Below are 17,122 nucleotides of genomic sequence, written 5' to 3'. Positions count from 1 at the left end.
CCAAAATGTTACGTGCAAATGGATATGGCCCAACACCGGTCCCAAGTGGACTCACGAGGCTAAGTCAGTATAGAAACACACAGAGGTTTAATGTTTAATGTTGACTTTCTTTGGTTGAATGGTGGGAGGCCTCTCTGCTCAGCCAGGAGCACTGAGGGCAGAAAGTTCATGAGGGGCTGGAGGGGCCAGGCAGAGCAGCCCCGCCCCGGGATCCAGGACACAGAAGGGGGCCACACGCTCAGGTGTCCCTCTACCCCCATCTAGGGTGAGAAAAACACACGGGGATGCTATTAACCAGCCTCACAAAGAACCAACGATGCCAAGACTGTATTTTTGTGTGGACAGTTCTGCACCTACAGTGTGTACACAGCACAGCATGGGGATTCGGGTTCACACCAGCTACGGAAGCAGGTGAAAAGGTGAGGCAGAGGCAGAGCTGCCTGGCAGTCATCCGGTGGCCCGTCTGGTTGACCTGTAAGGACACACGGGGTTTGCTGGGAGGAGCACACCGTGGGTTACAGCGTCACGGTCAAGTTTACCAACACCCCGGGAAGTGGGGCTCCTCATACTCACATACTGAGTACCAGCCTCCAGACAGCCCTTCCACCGAGCAGGCGCCGGGAACACTCTCCAACAGCCCTCTTCGCGGAGGTGCACGTTAGGGAGGCTCTGCACCTGATGAGACCTCCCGACCGGATAGCAGAGTGCACCCACGAGTCTGCTGACATGGACGTTTGCAGGGTGAAACACTCTCCAATGAAAACCCAGTGTGTGGGCGGCTGGAAAACACACCGCTACGTGTATGCACACATGTGCATGGCAGGTGCGTGTGTGTGTTAACTATGTGTGCACATGTGTATGTGTGTGACATGCACGTGTATGTGTGCATGTGTGCAATATGCACGTTTGTATGTGACATGCACGTTTGCGTGCGTGTGTATGCATGTGATATGCACATGTGTTTGTGTGTGCACACGTGTATATGTGTGATAAGCACGTGTTTGTGTGTGCGTGTGTGATATGCACATGTGTTTGTGCATTGTATGTGTGATATGCACGTTTGTGTGTATGTATACGTGTGTGATATGCACATGTGTTTGTGAGTGTATGTGTGTGATATGCACATGTGTTTGTGAGTGTATGTGTGTGATATGCACATGTGTTTGTGCATTGTATGTGTGATATGCACGTTTGTGTGTATGTATACGTGTGCGATATGCACGTGTTTGTGCATTGTATGTGTGATATGCACGTTTGTGTGTATGTATACGTGTGCGATATGCACGTGTTTGTGTGCGTGTGTGTGTGTGATATGCACGTGTTTGTGCATTGTATGTGTGATATGCACGTTTGTGTGTATGTATACGTGTGCGATATGCACGTGTTTGTGTGCGTGTGTGTGTGTGATATGCACATGTGTTTGTGAGTGTATGAGTGTGATATGCACGTTTGTGTGTATGTATACGTGTGCGATATGCACATGTGTTTGTGAGTGTATGTGTGTGATATGCACATGTGTTTGTGCATGTGTATGTGTGTGATATGCACGTTTGTGTGTATGTATACGTGTGCGATATGCACATGTGTTTGTGTGCGTATGTGTGTGATATGCACATGTGTGCATTGTATGTGTGATATGCACGTTTGTGTGTATGTATACGTGTGCGATATGCACGTGTTTGTGTGCGTGTGTGTGTGCGATATGCACATGTGTTTGTGCATTGTATGTGTGATATGCACGTTTGTGTGTATGTATACGTGTGCGATATGCACGTGTTTGTGTGCGTGTGTGTGTGTGGGTGAACACATGTCACAGACAAGGAGGAGAGAGGGAGGGAGGGAAAACTGTGTACAGTTTCACACCCACGGCCCTCTGGACTCCCTTCCACCAAGGGACGGGCCACTTGCTTTCACAGAAGGCTTGTTGTCATCCACATCTGTCCTTTGAGTCAGGGCTTGGTGCCCAGATGTTCATGGAGATGAGAAAAAGGGAAAGGAATTTTGTCCATGAGAATGTCCCGTCTGCCAGCCCCTCTTCTTTTTGGAATAAACCTTGTTGCCAAGTGCCTATACTGGAGTGGAATCCAGTCCCAACGGTGGCTGGTTTTGGAAGTCGAATCTTCACTAACGGATGTCTGGGCATCTTCCCAAGGCTTGGGCCCCTGAGAGCACCCCATTGGCACTCTGAGGCCGACAGCCATCCCCAAAGTCCAGAGCACGGCTGCAGCCCGCAGCATCCGTGGTGCTCTCAGCCCTGCAGGGCTGGGGCTATGACAAGGACAGGGTTGACAGGGGACACTGAGTGGGCAGAGGTGTGCAGGGGTCCCATGAAGCTGCAGGGTTGGCTCAGACACATGACAGTAGTGGGTCCCAAGGATTCTGCCCAGGGTGAGAATGCTGGGGACAGACCTGCCACCACCACCACCCCGGAGTAGAATGCAAGACACACACATTGAACACTGGGAAAGGTCAGGGCAGCCCCCTGCTGCGATCTCGGCCCCGCCTGGCCACACCAGGGGAAGCCAGGACTCCATGGACAGCATCTCGGGCAGGGCCACGCTGGGGTCTGGGTGGGTCCTTTGATGGAATCCCCTGCTCTGCCTCTGGGGCGCCCCAGGACTGGAGGCCACAGGACAGAAACCAGATGACCTTGTGCAGGGACCAGCACATGGAACTGGGATAAAAGGAGTGGGCGTGGCCCAGAGCTTTTCCCCGCTGAGGTCTTTCACAAGGAAGGGGCAGGGGTGTGAACTGCTTCCGAAAGGTGGGGTCACTTTGGTGCCCCCAGTGACCTCATGTGGCAGATGGGCCCCCCGCTCTGCTCTGAAGCTCCTCCAGGAACACTGTGTCCCCTGCTCCGCCTACACAGTAGTTTCATTTTTCCAGGGTCCTGTTCGGATGTTGCCAGTCCCATCGGTGCCAAACGGCAGGTCTTCTAGCAAGTTACCCTTGGGCAGCCCGTTCTGGCTGGGGCCACCAAAGGGCAGGGACTGTGTCCTCCGCAGCATCTCCAGGTGACCAGGCCCAAGTGCTGCCTCCCTGCCCGGCCGCGTGGGGCAGCTGTAGAGGGCAGGGCTCCCATCGCTGCCCTCAGGCTGGCTGACCATGGGGAAGGGGTCACCCTGGGCGCAGCAGGCCAGCGTGTGTGCCCCTGCTGGGCCATCCAGAGAGCTGGGGGGGCTGTCTGTGCGCGAGCTTCGGGGGCTGCCGTCCAGGCTGGACGGGATGTGGTAAGCGTATTCGGGCTCCTCTGCTGGGTGCCGGCTAAAGTAGGGCGGCTTAGTTCTGCCCTGAAGGCATCCGTGCAGGTGGGGGTCGTGCCCGAAGGCACCCTCCTCCTGCGCGTGCACGTGTGCCTCGTCTGCCATCAGTGGCTCGCCGTGCATCTTGGCGCAGCACGGGGTGGCCGGGGACAGACAACTGGCGTGGCCCTGTGCGGCCTGCAGGTTGGTCATCTTGCAGGGTCCCGGTGGGTGCGCGAAGCCCCGTTGCTGGCCGAGGCCCGGCGAATGCAGGCAGGCGGCACGGCCCAGCGCGGCCCCGTTGGCATCGAGCGTGGAGTGGGCATCCCTGCGGGGTGGGCAGCATGCCCACCAGCACTGCCACACGTCCTCGCGCTTGGCGCAGTGGTGGATGAGCACGAAGAGCCCCAGTGTCACGCAGAAGGCGCCGTACAGGCAGCTGAAGACCATGTCCAGGAAGTGGCCCTGGGACACCGCCAGCGCCCCAAAGGCCCACGTGGCCGTGAACAGGAACAGCGTGAAGGCGGCAGCGCGCAGCTGTGCCTGGAACGAGTGCTCGTTCTGCAGCACCGACGCGCCAGGGGCATCGCGTGCGGGTGGGGTGCTGGGCCGGATCCCACGGCTGCCCTCGGGCGTGGCCAGCCGCCGCTGCTCCTCGGGCTGTGCGCGCATCTCGTACCTGCGCCCTGGGTGGCGCCGCAGCTGCACGTAGGTGCCCAGGAAGTACACGCAGGTGACCAGGGCAATGACGGCGGCCGGGCCGTAGAAGGCGCCCAGGCTAGGCTCCCAGGCCATCCAGCAGCTGTGGGGAGACGCACGTCAGCGTCAGCTGGGCCAGCACGGCCAGGACTCAGGACTCAGGACTCAGGACTCAGGACTCAGGACTCCTGCAGAGCAAAGGGCCCCGCACCCGCCTGGACCAGCAAGTGGCTTTGCACAACTGCGGCTTGGGGGCCTTGGGCGCTTCTAGAGTCGCTGAGAGTGTGGATGGGAACGGGGCCCTATTGGCCCTACCAGCTTGGGAGGTCGGGGAGCCAGGAAAGTGTCCCAGGTGTGGGCGGAGGTGGAGCCGGGCGGGGGGCCAGGTGCACGGTGGGCCTGGGTGGGCAGGAGCAGGGAGGACAGAGCCGGGTGGGTGGGGCCGGTGTGGGGTGGGTGGGGCCAGGAAGAGGCAGCGCTAGGTGGGCGGGGCTGAGCAGAGGGCGGCGCCGGATGGGTGGGGCCAGGCGAGGGGGTGGAGCCGGGTGGGCGTGGCCGGCGTGAGGTGGGCGGGGTCAGGTGGAGGTGGAGCCGGGTGGGTGGGGCCAGGCGGAGGGCAGGCGGGCGGGCCATCCTGGGGCCACAGAAGGAACTGAGGGCCTGAATCAGGGGTTCCAGGCTGGCTCTGGGCACCGATGGCGGGACGGCTGGGTTGGTTCTACTCTATGGGGTTTCCCTTCTCAGCTGAGCTCCGTGCTGCTGCCAAATCGCTATTTGTCCCCAGGCCCCTCCCATAGAAGGCTAACCAGGCCTGACTCATCCAGAGGCAAAGATTAGGTTGGGGTCCCTGGGAGAGGAGGGGGCACTGCGCACTCCTCGGGGGCGCGAGCTGGGATGGGCGCAGCTCTGGGCGAGCCCCAGGTCCAGGCCCAGGCCTTGCTGCTTCGTCCTGGTCTCCCCCACTGCAGGTGCCCGGGAGGGACCTCGGGCAGAGCCCACCCGCTGCTCCCAACTCCCAGCTCTGGGCGCCCGGTACTCACTACGCCGCGTCCTCGTCCTCTGTCCCGTAATTCCTGATGTTCGTGGCAGCCGTGACCCCACAGATGATAAAGGGGACCCCTCCACTGACGAGGTAAAACCTGCCGGAGAGGAAGGCACTGACCCCCTTGCAGTCGCTGCCTGCATCCTCCGGGGACAGCGCTGTCCCTCCCCCACTCCGCGGGGCAAGGGAGAGCGGCGGGCGCGGGCGGAGCAGGAGGGGACCAAGACCCCCGACCCCCGACCGCTGACTGAGCAGCCTGTGCCGGCCTCGCCTGGCCTCCCGCGGGCCTCTGCGCCTGGAGAGGGCCCTCGCCAGGTCCCGGAACAGGTGGGCCCCGGGAGAGCTCTATTAGCTGCTGATTTCTCTGCAGCTGCAGGGAGCCCCTGGCTGCAGGCGGGACCGCTCCCCGGGGCGGCGTGGGGACACAGGGAGCTGCGTGTCCCACTGAGCCTCCAGGTCATGGCCCCTCCCCACGGGTAGTGCGCGTGGCCAGTGACCCGTGGTGCCCCGTTTTAAACAGTTTTAAAGCCCCGCTTAGCCTCAGGGGAAGAAGTTGGGAAGGCGGAAGTCTCTGCTCCCTGTCAGACCCAGGAACCCTGCCTTGGAGGGGCAGTCTCATCCTGACAGGCGCGGCCCAAGCCCAGGGCAGGGGCTGACCTTCCCCTCTGCAGGGCCTGGCAATCGTGCTGAGGGCACCCAGGGGTCCATGCATGATGCTGTGTGTCCCAGACCAGGTGCATTTGCTCACCACCTCCAGCCCCTGGCCTGACCCATGAGACCCCCTGGCCGCCAGTCCTATGGAGCATGGGTGACCTAGGGGCCGGCTCAGAGACCATCCCCCATGGATGCTGTCTCCCCGGCTGCTGGGAACACCCAGGTCGGCCACGGACCCCTGCCCCACGCGTTCAGTGGGCTCCAAGGTGCAGGGGTGGGAGGGGTGGCCCTGGGTCTGGTAGTTCTCGGGGACCCCCCTAGGAAACCTGTGCTTCCCAGACTCTATATCCCAAGATTTCCTTCAGAAATAAAGATGAAATAAAGACACTTTCTGATAAAAATAAAACTAAGAGCACTTGCCATGTATGGACGTGTATTTCAGGAAATGTTAGCTGAAATTATTCATGGTGGAGGGGTAGTGGACACTACCCCAGGCACCGCACCTGTGGAAAACCCTAACCAGACCTGCACGGTGGGCCTTGGGCTGGGAGCCCAAGCTGTGGACTTCATCAGAATAGCAGGGAGCCCCTGGGCTGCTTGGGGGAACTTGGACTGTCCGGAAGGAAGGAAGTCACCAGAAACGCTGAGGGATAAATAGAAAAGCTGTGTCCCCCCCTTCTTGATTTCCTCCCTCTTTCAATGACTGTTTCAAGACAGAACTTGGGCACCACCTTGTGCAGGGTATGTGGGGATGGTGCTGTGCCCACCATCTGTGGGAGGAAAGCTGGGAGGCAGGAAACAGTCCTATACAGCTGCAAGTTTTCTATAAACGTGTTATATGAAGAGAACAATTTTACTCTACATAGGATGTGGAAAGGTTGTGGATTTTAATCCCTTAGAGCAACCATAGGAAACTAGGTAAAAACTAGGCTGGACGCGGTGGCTCACGCCTGTAACCCCAACACTTTGGGAGGCCAAGGTGGGTGGATCACGAGGTCAGGAGATTGAGACCATCTTGGCTAACATGGTGAAACCTCGTCTCTACTAAAAATGCAAACAATTAGCTGGGCGTGGTGGCGGGTGACTGTACTCCCAGCTACTAGGGAGGCTGAGGCAGGAGAATGGCGTGAACCCGGGGGGCAGAGGTTGCAGTGAGCCGAGATCGCACCACTGCACTCCAGCCTGGGTGACACAGCAAGACTCCATCTCAAAGAAACAAACAAAAAAACTAATAGATACATTAAAACGAAAATTTTAAAAATGTTAAAATAATCCAAAAGAAGGAAGTAAAGGAGAAATGGAAGAATTCCAAAGAGCAAAACAATCACTTAAAGTGGTAAAAACAGAAAACAAAGAGTAAAATGTAGACTAAATCCAACCAAATCAAAATTCCAGTTAATTTTAACAAGCTAAAAGCTCCAATCCAAAGGCAGAGATTATCAGGATAGATAGTAAGCTCATGGAACATGATGACTAGAATAGAAACACTGAATATAAGACACAAGTAGGTTGAAAGTAACTGGTTGGAAAAAGCCATGCAATGCCAACTGTGAGATTAAGAGAGCTACAGCGGTGACACCGATGCCAGGCAAAGTCGATGATAAGACAGTGAGATAGAGGGGCCCATGGATGCAGAAGTGTCCGGGACGGACCCACGGCACACAGCTGTGGTGCGGGACGGACCAGAGACAGTCCTTTGATTTTCTGAGAAGACGTCCAACCACCCCACTGGATGGGAAGCAGGAGAAACCTGCCCTGCGCTGTCACCCAGCCAGTCTGGCGGTTTGTTCCTGCCGAGCGGGGCGGGGGCCCGGGAGAAATAAAGGCCAGTGTTTCTCTGAAGGTGAAGACGGAGGAGTGAGCCACACATGACTTTGGCAAAGAGTTGGCTGTGAAGCCCGCAGGTGGCAAAACAGGACACGGAGTGGGAAAGCAGACCCAACTTCTTATAGAGGCCACGGGGACCCTGCCGGGACAGTCTCATCCAGAGCTTGTTCTAGCAGGGCCTGGGCTCAGCTGTCCACACTTGGCCGGCCTGTGATGTCAGCACGGGCACCTCTGCTCTGCTCCCACAGTCAACGGTGGCACAGAAAACCCCCCAGGGTCCTGCTGCTGCCAGGCACAGGGATCCCCTAGACCCCGCTCTGGACACACAGGAGGCCACTGTCTCCGAGCCAGCCCTCCACCCTCTGCAGGAGACGGAGCTACAGGTTCTGGCCTTGAAGTCCCCTTTGGCATCCTCAGCAGGCACAGCTGTGACAGGGACGGCTCAGGGCGCGCTTTGTGCAGCAAGGCCAGCCCGCCACGCTCCTCTGTGGCCCGTGGCCCCAGTTACCCACAAGGAGCCCGCAAGAAGGCCTGCAGCAGTGGCCTCTGCGCGTCCAAGGCTGGATGATGGAGCAGCTGACGTGTCCCGGAGGCCCTGCCTGGGTCTGGCCAGAGGATGCAGCACCGTGAGCTCCCCTGCCTTCCTGTAGCTGCAGGTCTTTTCCTGAGGACCCCAGTGTCCTGCAGCGGGCGTGGAGAAGCTGCTGGCAGCTGCTCAGAGGACACGCCGCCCGCTGCAGCCTGTGGGAGGGTCTGTCTGTGCCCGGCCCTGCCTGCCCGGACGGTCCCTGCCTGCCAGGACCACCGGCTCCGGGCTCCGTCCCGACGCGCAGCGCAGGTCGGCCGGCAGAGGGCGCTGGAGGCCGCCGCTTTTCTCGCCGCCGCCGCTGGGCAGCGACTGCCGTGGACTCGCAGGCGCGGGGCTGGGGCGGGGCGGGGGGCTCTGCTGGGTCCAGCATCCACCAACCACCGCCCGACGTGGGCCACTCACAGCCGCCTCAGCCCACCTGTGTCCGGGGAGTGGTTCCTGCCCGTCTGGCAGCTGGGAACACCCTCTCCTATGGCTCCGAGCCCCAGTCAGGGTGGGGGTCCAGCTTGTCCTCCTCCTCTGGGCGCTGACGCGTCTGTCACTCAAGCGTCGTATTCTGTTACCTAGAATCCCATCTACACCCCAGGTGGACTCTGGGCGTCGAGGAATGTCCAGCCACTCCTCTGTGCCCAGGTGCCCAGTGTCGGGACAGTGGCTCGCCATGCCAGGCCACTCACTGGAACATCTCCGGGTTACATGATTTCCGGGGCTCAGGCCAACGGCTGCGTTAGATGAAGGTTTCTAGAAAGGGAGGGCGGATCTGAATCTCGATGAAATCCTAATGGCTTCCCCTTGGGAGCTGTGAACCTGACCCAGAGGTGTCCAGAGGAGCAAAGCGGGAGCTGACTTACAGCAGAGCACATTGCTCAGAGGCCGGGGAGGGTGGCCTGGCCAGGGAGGGTGCAGAGCTGAGGAGGGTGGCCTGGCCGGGGAGGGTGCAGAGCTGGGGAGGGTGGCCTGGCCGGGGAGTGTGCAGAGCTGGGGAGGGTGGCCTGGATGGGGAGGGTGCAGAGCTGGGGAGGGTGGCCTGGCCGAGGAGGGTGCAGAGCTGGGGAGGGTGGCCTGGATGGGGAGGGTGCAGAGCTGAGGAGGGTGGCCTGGCCAGGGAGGGTGCAGAGCTGGGGAGGGTGGCCTGGCCAGGGAGGGTGCAGAGCTGGGGAGGGTGGCCTCGCCGGGGAGTGTGCAGAGCTGGGGAGGGTGGCCTGGCTGGGGAGGGTGCAGAGCTGGGGAGGGTGGCCTGGCCAGGGCGGGTGCAGAGCTGGGGAGGGTGGCCTGGCCGGGGAGGCTGCAGAGCCCGGGACCAGCCCTGAGTGCACCGCCACGTGACCCAGGGCCAAGTGAGGGAGGAGTGACCATCAGTGCCGGGGCAGGTAGATGAGCGTCGCACAGGAGAACAGGAGCTCCGTCCTATGTCGGCTGAATAACGCCCCCAGATATCCATGTTCTCTTCCCTGAAACCAGTGAAGGTTTCACCTCACACGTCAAGAGGGACTTTGCAGGTGCGGTTAAATGAGCGATTGGTGAAGGGCGGAGACTGTCCTGGGTTGTTTGGCTGGACTGACAACATCACTGGGGTCCTCTTAAGAGGCAGGGCAGAAATCCCAGTGGAGAGAAGATGCAGGGCTGCTGGCTTTCAGGGTGGAGGAGGCCCCAAGCCCAGGAGTGATGGCGGCCGAGGCAGCCCCAGAAGGTGCCGGGGGGAGGGAGGCAGCCCTGCCCACACCTCGATGTCGGTCCAGCGGGGCCCATTTTGGACTTATGGCTCTCAACTGTCGGATGATCCCCCTGAGTTGCTTTATCCACTGAGCTTGTGGTGCGGCCCCAGAGGTGTGTGAACCCTAGCCACTCACAGATACAGGATGCACATGCTGCTGCTCACGGGGGGTGACTGGGGAGCCTCGGAGGAGCCATGGTGCGGATGTGGCGTGAGGATGGGTGCCTTAAACCATCCATAGAAGTATGTGCCCCGCCTGGGTGCTGCCGGCTCTGTGATCCCTCCTGGCACACTTGCCCGCTGCTGATTGGAGCCGATGGTCGGAATCAACGCACGCTGGGACATGGGGAAACGGAGCAAGGATTCAGACCATGGGTGTGGTCCCGCCATGGCTCGGTTCCCGCCATGGCTGATGCTTCACACCTCTCCCCAGGTGCAGTGGCACCATCAAAGCCCGAGCAAAAAGGTCCCGGACCCAGGTGCCACCCAGGACAGCCCCTCTGAGACCAACACTGCATCTCTGGGCTCAGGCGGGTGGCACTGCCTCTGCCTCCATGCTGCACCTCTCCTTACACCACATGCATGCTCACATGTGCACACACATTTGCTTGCATGACACTTCCATGCATACATGCCCCCCCACACTGGAACACACATACCACATGCACACTGGCACACATGCACACTCACATGCACACTGGCACACATCACACACACAAGCACACATACTCACAAATGCATACTCACATGTACACTGGCACACACGCACACATCACATGCACAAGCACACACATTCACATACAATGGCACATACACGCACATTCACACACACACAGGCACACATGCACAATGGCATACACCACATGCACAGGCACACGCACAGGCACACACCACATGCACAGGCACACATGTACACACATTGGCACACTGGCACACATGCACACTCACATACATTCATGCACAGGCACACACGTGCACACTGGCACACACCATATGCACAGGCACACACGTACACACATGCACACATGCACACCGGCACACACCACACGTATATGCACACACATTCACACATGCACACTTACACACACACTGGCACATACCACGCACACACACACTCACACACACACTGGCACACTCTACATGCATAGGCCCTCCACACGCACAGGCACTCACACATGCACAGGTACACCTGGGCTTTGCAGGTCCTGCGTTTTTCACAGGTGAAGGCTGTGGGAACCCAGCATTGAGCAAGTCCATCAGGGCCATTTTTCCAACAGCATGTGTTCATTTGATGTCTCTGTGTCATATTTTGGTAATTCTCTAAATATGTCACATTTTACCGCTATTACTATGTCTGTCATGGTGAGCTGTGATCAGTCATCTTTGAGGTTTCCATGGTAGCTGTCTTGGGGCACCACAAACCACGCCTGTGTAAGACGGTGAACTTAGTGGGTAAATGTCCTGTGTGATCTGGTTGCTCCACGGGTTGGCTGTTCCCCATCTCCCTCCTATTCCCTGAGTCACAAAAATATTGAAATTAGGCCAATTAATAACCCTACAATGGCCTCTAAGTGTTCAGATGAAAGGAACAGTTGGACGTCTCTTGCTTTATTTATAAAGCTAGAAATCATTACGCTTAGTGAAGAAGGCATGTCGAAACAGAGACAGGCCAAAAGCTCGGCCTCTTGTGACAAACAGCCACAATGTGAATGCAAAGGAAAAGTATTGAAGAAAATTGCCTCCAGCAAACACATGAATGATAAGAAAGTGAAACAACCTCATGGCTGATGTGGAGCAAGTTTTAATGGTCTGGATGGAAGATCAAACCAGACACAACATTCCCTCAAGCCAAAGCCTCATCTAGAGCAAGACCCTAACTCTCTTTAACCCTATGACGGCCGAGAGAGGTGCAGCAGGAAAAACGCTCCAAGTTAGCAGAGGTTGGTTCATGAAGTTTAAGGACAGAAACCATCTTCATAACATAAAAGTGCAGGGTGAAACAGTAAGTGTTGATGGAGAAGCTGTAGCAAGTTCTCCAGAAGATCTGGCCAGGATAGCGATGAGGGAGGTTGCACTAAACAAGAGTGATTTTTCTTTTTTTGAGACAGGGTCTTGCTCTGTCACCCAGGCTGGAGTGCAGTGGCGTGATCTCGGCTCACTGCAAGCTCCATCTCCCAGGTTCAAGTGATTCTCTTGCCTCAGCCTCCCCAGTAGCTGGGATTACAGGTGCCCGCCACCACGCCCGGGTAATTTTTTTTTTTTTTTTTTGTCCAGACTGGGCTTTGCTGTCTTGGCCAGGCTTGTCTTGAACTCCTGACCTCAGGTGATCTGCCTGCCTCGGCCTCCCAAAGTGCTGGGATTACAGGCATGAGCCACAGCGCTTAGCCTAAACAAGAGATCTGCAACGCAGATGAAACAGCCTTCTACTGGAAGAGATGCCTTCTAGGACTCTCACAGCTAGAGAGGAGACTGTGCCTGGCTTCCAAGCTTCCAGGCACAGGCGGACGCCCTTGCTAGGGGCTAACACTGCCAGGGACTTTGAGTTGAAGCCGATCCTCATTCACCATTCTGAAAATCCCAGGGCCTTTAAGAGTGATGCTCAATCTACTCTGCCTGTGCTCTGTAAGAGGACGACAAAGCCTGGTGTCAGCACATCTGTTGACAGCATGGTTTGCTGAATATTTAAAGCCCACTATTGAGACCTATTGCTCAAAAAGATTCTTTTCAAAATATTGCTGCTAGTTGACACTGCTCCTGGCCACCCAAGAATTAGAAGTGCAGCCTGAAGATGGCACTGCATTGCTATAGTCTCGTAGTAAAACGTAACCAAAGAGGAGCTGCGTCTTATGAATGAGCAAAGAAAGAGGTTTCTTGGGATCAATCTGCTCCTGGTGAAGATGCCGTGGACACTACTGAAATGACAACAAAGGACTGAGAATATTTCATACACTGAGTTGACAAAGCCGTGGCAGAGTTTGAGGGGATGACTCTAGTTTTGAAAGGAGTTCTACTGTGGGTAAAATGCATCAAACAGCACTTCGTGCTACAGAGAACTCTTTTGCGAAAGGAAAAATCAATGTGGCAAACGTTATTGTTGTTTATTTTAAGAAATTGCCACAGCCACTCCAGCCTTCAGCCACCACCACCCTGGTCAGCCCCAGCGGTCCACATCGAGGCGGGACCCTCTGCCCGCAGGAAGATTATGACTTGCGGAAGTCACTAGCATTTTTTTTTAGCAATAAAGAACCAGCGGCTGTATGGTCTGCGAAGGCCTCAGGTCATGGTCATGGCCTCCTCTGCCACACCTGCCTCAGTTTACGCTTAGCTGAAGTTTCACCGGTGCTGTGACTTGAGCTGTGCTCCATGTGCGGTGTTTTGTGGGTGTGCGTGCAAGTGTGATGTGAGTGTGTGAGTGCATGAGTGTGTGTGCACGTGTGCAATGCAGGAGTGTGTGTGGTGAGTGTGAGTGCATGTAAGTGCCTAAGCGTGCATGTGTGCAGTGCAAGTGTGTGTATGTGTGTGGCGAGTGTGAGTGCAGGCAAGTGCCTAAGTGTGCACATGTGCAGTGTGTGTGTATGTGTGTGGTGAGTGTGAGTGCATGTAGTGCCTGAGTGTGCACGTGTGCAGTGTGTGTGTATGTGTGTGGTGAGTGTGAGTGCATGCAAGTGCCTAAGTGTGCACATGTGCAGTGCAAGAGTGTGTGTGATGTGAGTGTGTGTAAGTGCCTGAGTGTGCACGTGTGCAGTGTGTATGTGTGTGGTGTGAGTGCATGCAAGTGCCTATGTGTGCACATGTGCAGTGTGTGTGTGTGGGGTGTGAGTGCCTGTAAGTGCCTGAATGTGCACGTGTGCAGTGCAAGTGTGTGTATGTGTGTGGTGTGAGTGCATGTAAGTGCCTGAGTGTGCATGTGTGTAGTGCAAGTGTATGTGTGTGGTGAATGTGAGTGCATGTAAGTGCCTGAATATGCACGTGTTCAATGTGTGTGTGTGGTGTGCGAGTGCATGTAAGTGCCTGAGTGTGCACGTGTGTGGTGCAAGTGTCTGTGTGTGTGGTGTGTGTGTGAGTGCATGTGATGTAACTGCATGAGTGTACGTGCACATGTATGCAATGCGTGTGTGTGGTGTGTGAGTGCATGTGTGTGTGATGCGTGTGCACACTGAAGAGATGGTACAGGTTCAGTTCCAGACACTGCAATAAAGTGAATCACACACATTTTTTGGTTTCCCAGTGCACATGATATGGTTTGGCTCTGTGTCCTTACCCCAATCTCATCTCAGACTGTGATCCCGTAATCCCCATGTGTTGAGGGCAGGACCTGGTGGGAGGTGGTTGGATCAGGAGGTGGCTTCCCTCATGTTGTTCTCATGATATTGAGTGAGTTCTCACAAGACTGAAGGTTTTATAGTAGACTCTTCCCCCTTTGCTCTTCCCTTCTCTCTCCTGTCTCCTTGTGAAGAAGGTGCTGCTTCTCCTTCCCCTTCCGCCATGACTGTAAGTTTCCTGAGGCCTCCCAGCCATGCGGCACTGTGAGTCAATTAAACCTCTTTCCTTTATAAATTACCCACTCTTGGGTAACTCTTTATAGCAGTGTGACAGTGGACTAATACAACACATAAAAGTTGTATTTACACTGTACTGTAGTTGACTAAGTGCGATAGCATTATGCCTAAAGAAACAATGTACATACCTTAACTTAAAAATCCTGTGGGCACTGTTACCTGAGGCCTCCGTGGACCATACAGCTGCTGGTCCTCAAGGGGTTTTGCTCTCTAATGAAAAGGGAGTTTGGGAAATGAGGCAGGAAGAGGCTGGTGGGGCCGCAGTTCCTGGAGACGGTGAGACCAGAGAATCATCTGGAAGCTGGTGCCAGTGCTGACTGGGGGCAGTGGTGTTAGCCTGGGGACATGTCCAGCTCCCCACAGGGCTCACCTGGCTGGCCTGATCAGCTGGCTCATTCCCTCCTAGGCTCCACCGTCAAACACAGCTTTACCAGTCAACTGGCCACAGCCCTACCTGCTGTCCCGGACAGGACAGGAGGACGACCAGCGTGTGGGCGAAGGGACGGGTGGGGATGATTGCTGCCTGGCCACTGGTTGGAGCTGGCAACTAGGGTGACAGGGGAGCTGGGCCTGGCAGGGACTCCTCCCAGGATCCCAGAATGAAGTCACCAGATTGCAAGTGGCCTTGTAGCCAGTCTCGTGTCTCTAAGTCACTGCTGGCTGCCCGTTATTTCAACCACTGAGGCCACGTGTGCAGAACCCAGGAATACATGGGACTCGGCTGAGGTTAGGGACACAGTCGATCCCCTTCTCCAGGCCCATTCCAGATGCTGAGCTGACCCTTGCCAATCTCCTCTCGACTGTCCATGGCCTGAGCTCCAGGGGTAAGACCAGGGAGCACCAGCCCTGAGCAGGTGCCTGGGCTAGTGAGGGCCTGATCCTGGGGCCTCCCAGCCCAGGCAATCTCCCGGGCCGTGCCCTGGCTGCGTTCACAGTGCACGGAACCTCCCAGGGGGCAGGTCTGGTGTGGCCACACTGAGCGCTTGGCCTCTGTGGGGCTCCAGGCTGGATGCACCGTCAGTTGGCTGCTCCGTGGGTGTTTGCTGGGCACCCTGGGCACTCACTCAGGCCAGGCTTTGGGCAGGTGCCTGCTCTGTGTGCACAGTTCTCGGGTCTCGGACCCAGGCAGTGGGCAGGGGTGGACTCTGGGTGCTGCCTCTGTGCCTTGGACTGTGTCCCTCTGTCCACTCGCAGGAGGGCGGCCAGCAGTCCTCACTCTGGACAGCATGTGACTCTCAGCTCCTGCCGGGCACTGACCCCTCACTTGGGGTGCTCTGACACTGGCGTCTGGCTGGCTCATACCTTCACCTTCCCCCTTCTGACTGTGCCTCCACGAGAGCACCTGGGACTGAGCCCTGGACTCCACTACAGAGAGCATGACCGACCGAGGCCACCTTCCACAAGCTGCGCCGGTGACTGGATGGGGACAGTGATGGTGAAAAGCATCCCCACCACCCTCTACCCTCCCCGTCCTCTGTCCCGAACCGGGGTCAGACCTGCATCTGTCTGCTGACACTATCCTGGCGTTCCTCATTCGCCTTGGGTTCCCAGAGGAGCCTCTGCTCCAGGGGCCTGCCCACCCCTGGCCTGACTCGGAACTGACCAGAGGGTGGGGTCTGATGGGCAGGAGAGGATGCAGGAAAGAAAGAGGCGTGGCCAACAGGAAGGAAGCCTGGGGTTCCATCGGCGGTGTCCCCACCACAAAGGAAGGGGGCCCTCCTTAGGCTGCCCCATATTTCTGGTTGGGTGTCGGAGGCTCTTCATCATGAGAGGGCTGAGGGCTGCCACACCGGAGGGAGAGGACGCCTGTGGGGGGTTGGGTGTGCTGCGGGGCGGCTGGGGGCGGCCTTGGGTGTGGTCTGGGTGGGAGGAGGGTTTGGGCAGGGCCAGGGGACGCCCACCAGACAGGGACTGAGGGAGCTGGAGCGGCCGTGGTGGCCCTGAAGGGACCGTGTGTGGCAGCAGGGGGGTGGGGGGCACTGACAAAGCCTGGACCGTGTAGGAGCTGAGAGCTTTGGGATTCCCCAAAGGCCGAGGGACTGTGGAAGGCGACAGCTGGGCTTCCAGGAGCATTTTTACCACATTTCATTACTGTGTCTTTCACCCAATCCACACTTGTCCAGTATGGCCTTGCACTGGGCAGCAGCCCAGGGTAGGGCGGCAGCGGGCCTGGGCTCCACCAGGAGTGCCCCTGCAGAGCGGCATGGGTGGCCAGGCATGCATCTAGCCCTGGGCTTGACCTGGAGCCCATGGAAGGTGAGGAGGGGAGGGGAGGAGTCGAGGGAGGGAGAGGGGAAAGCGGAGGGAAAGGAGGGAGGGAAAGGGGGAGGGGTAAGAGGGAGGGATCAGGTAGGGAGAGGGTCTTGCTGGGTAGATGCTGGAGCAGAGCGCCAGCTCTCCCCTGGGGCAGGGTCTCTGGAAGGCAGGGCGGGGTTGGGGGCTGTAGTACACCAGGACCTGGCAGTGGTGTCTCGGGGCTGGGTCTGATGTGTGGCCCTGGCAGCTCAGAGGATGAGGGGACATGGCCATCTTGAGGACAGTGAGGGCTGGAGACTTGCAGCCCACGTGTCCAGGGTCCCAGCAGTGGGTGGTTCGAGGGGCCCAGGAGGGATGACAGCGCCATGAGCCGGTCCTTGGCTGTGCTGAGTCCTCACAGTGCCTGTGGGGTCCTGGGCTCCTTCCCGGGGAGCCACCTGTGATTATTCATTTCCCCCCGTCTTCAAGGAGGCAGCTGACCAGCGCTGCACACCCTTCTGCCAAGCATGGGCCAGGCCTGGGGGCCGCCCTTCTCAGGGT

At 57.6% G+C, this 17,122-nt stretch overlaps 2 protein-coding genes across 4 annotated transcripts in view; both read right to left on the bottom strand.

Moving 5' to 3' along the window:
- Nucleotides 1-345: 345 nt before the first annotated feature.
- LOC140712434 (uncharacterized) lies at nt 346-1,809 on the bottom strand. Its single transcript, XM_073019486.1, has 2 exons — nt 1,240-1,809; nt 346-935 (listed from the first exon to the last, which is right to left on the bottom strand). Exons 1-2 carry the CDS (start codon nt 1,807-1,809, stop codon nt 837-839), a joined length of 669 nt encoding a protein of 222 aa, XP_072875587.1. The 3' UTR covers nt 346-836.
- ADGRA1 (adhesion G protein-coupled receptor A1) overlaps nt 1,777-17,122 on the bottom strand; it is a 41,958-nt gene continuing 26,612 nt past the window's right edge. For 2 of the 3 annotated variants that reach the window (XM_073019482.1, XM_073019483.1), the window contains 2 exons: nt 4,982-5,080; nt 1,777-4,044 (listed from right to left, as the gene is read on the bottom strand). In XM_073019482.1, the coding sequence (XP_072875583.1) occupies nt 2,862-4,044; nt 4,982-5,080 (1,282 nt within the window). In that variant the 3' untranslated portion in view covers nt 1,777-2,861. Of the gene's footprint in view, nt 4,045-4,981; nt 5,081-8,471; nt 10,093-17,122 lie in introns of those variants that run through there. The other variant, XM_073019485.1, reaches the window with a different exon arrangement.

Source organism: Chlorocebus sabaeus, chromosome 9, assembly GCF_047675955.1.
Source record: "Chlorocebus sabaeus isolate Y175 chromosome 9, mChlSab1.0.hap1, whole genome shotgun sequence".
Classification (NCBI taxonomy): domain Eukaryota; kingdom Metazoa; phylum Chordata; class Mammalia; order Primates; family Cercopithecidae; genus Chlorocebus; species Chlorocebus sabaeus.
This window is presented reverse-complemented; position numbering and strand designations above follow the sequence as displayed.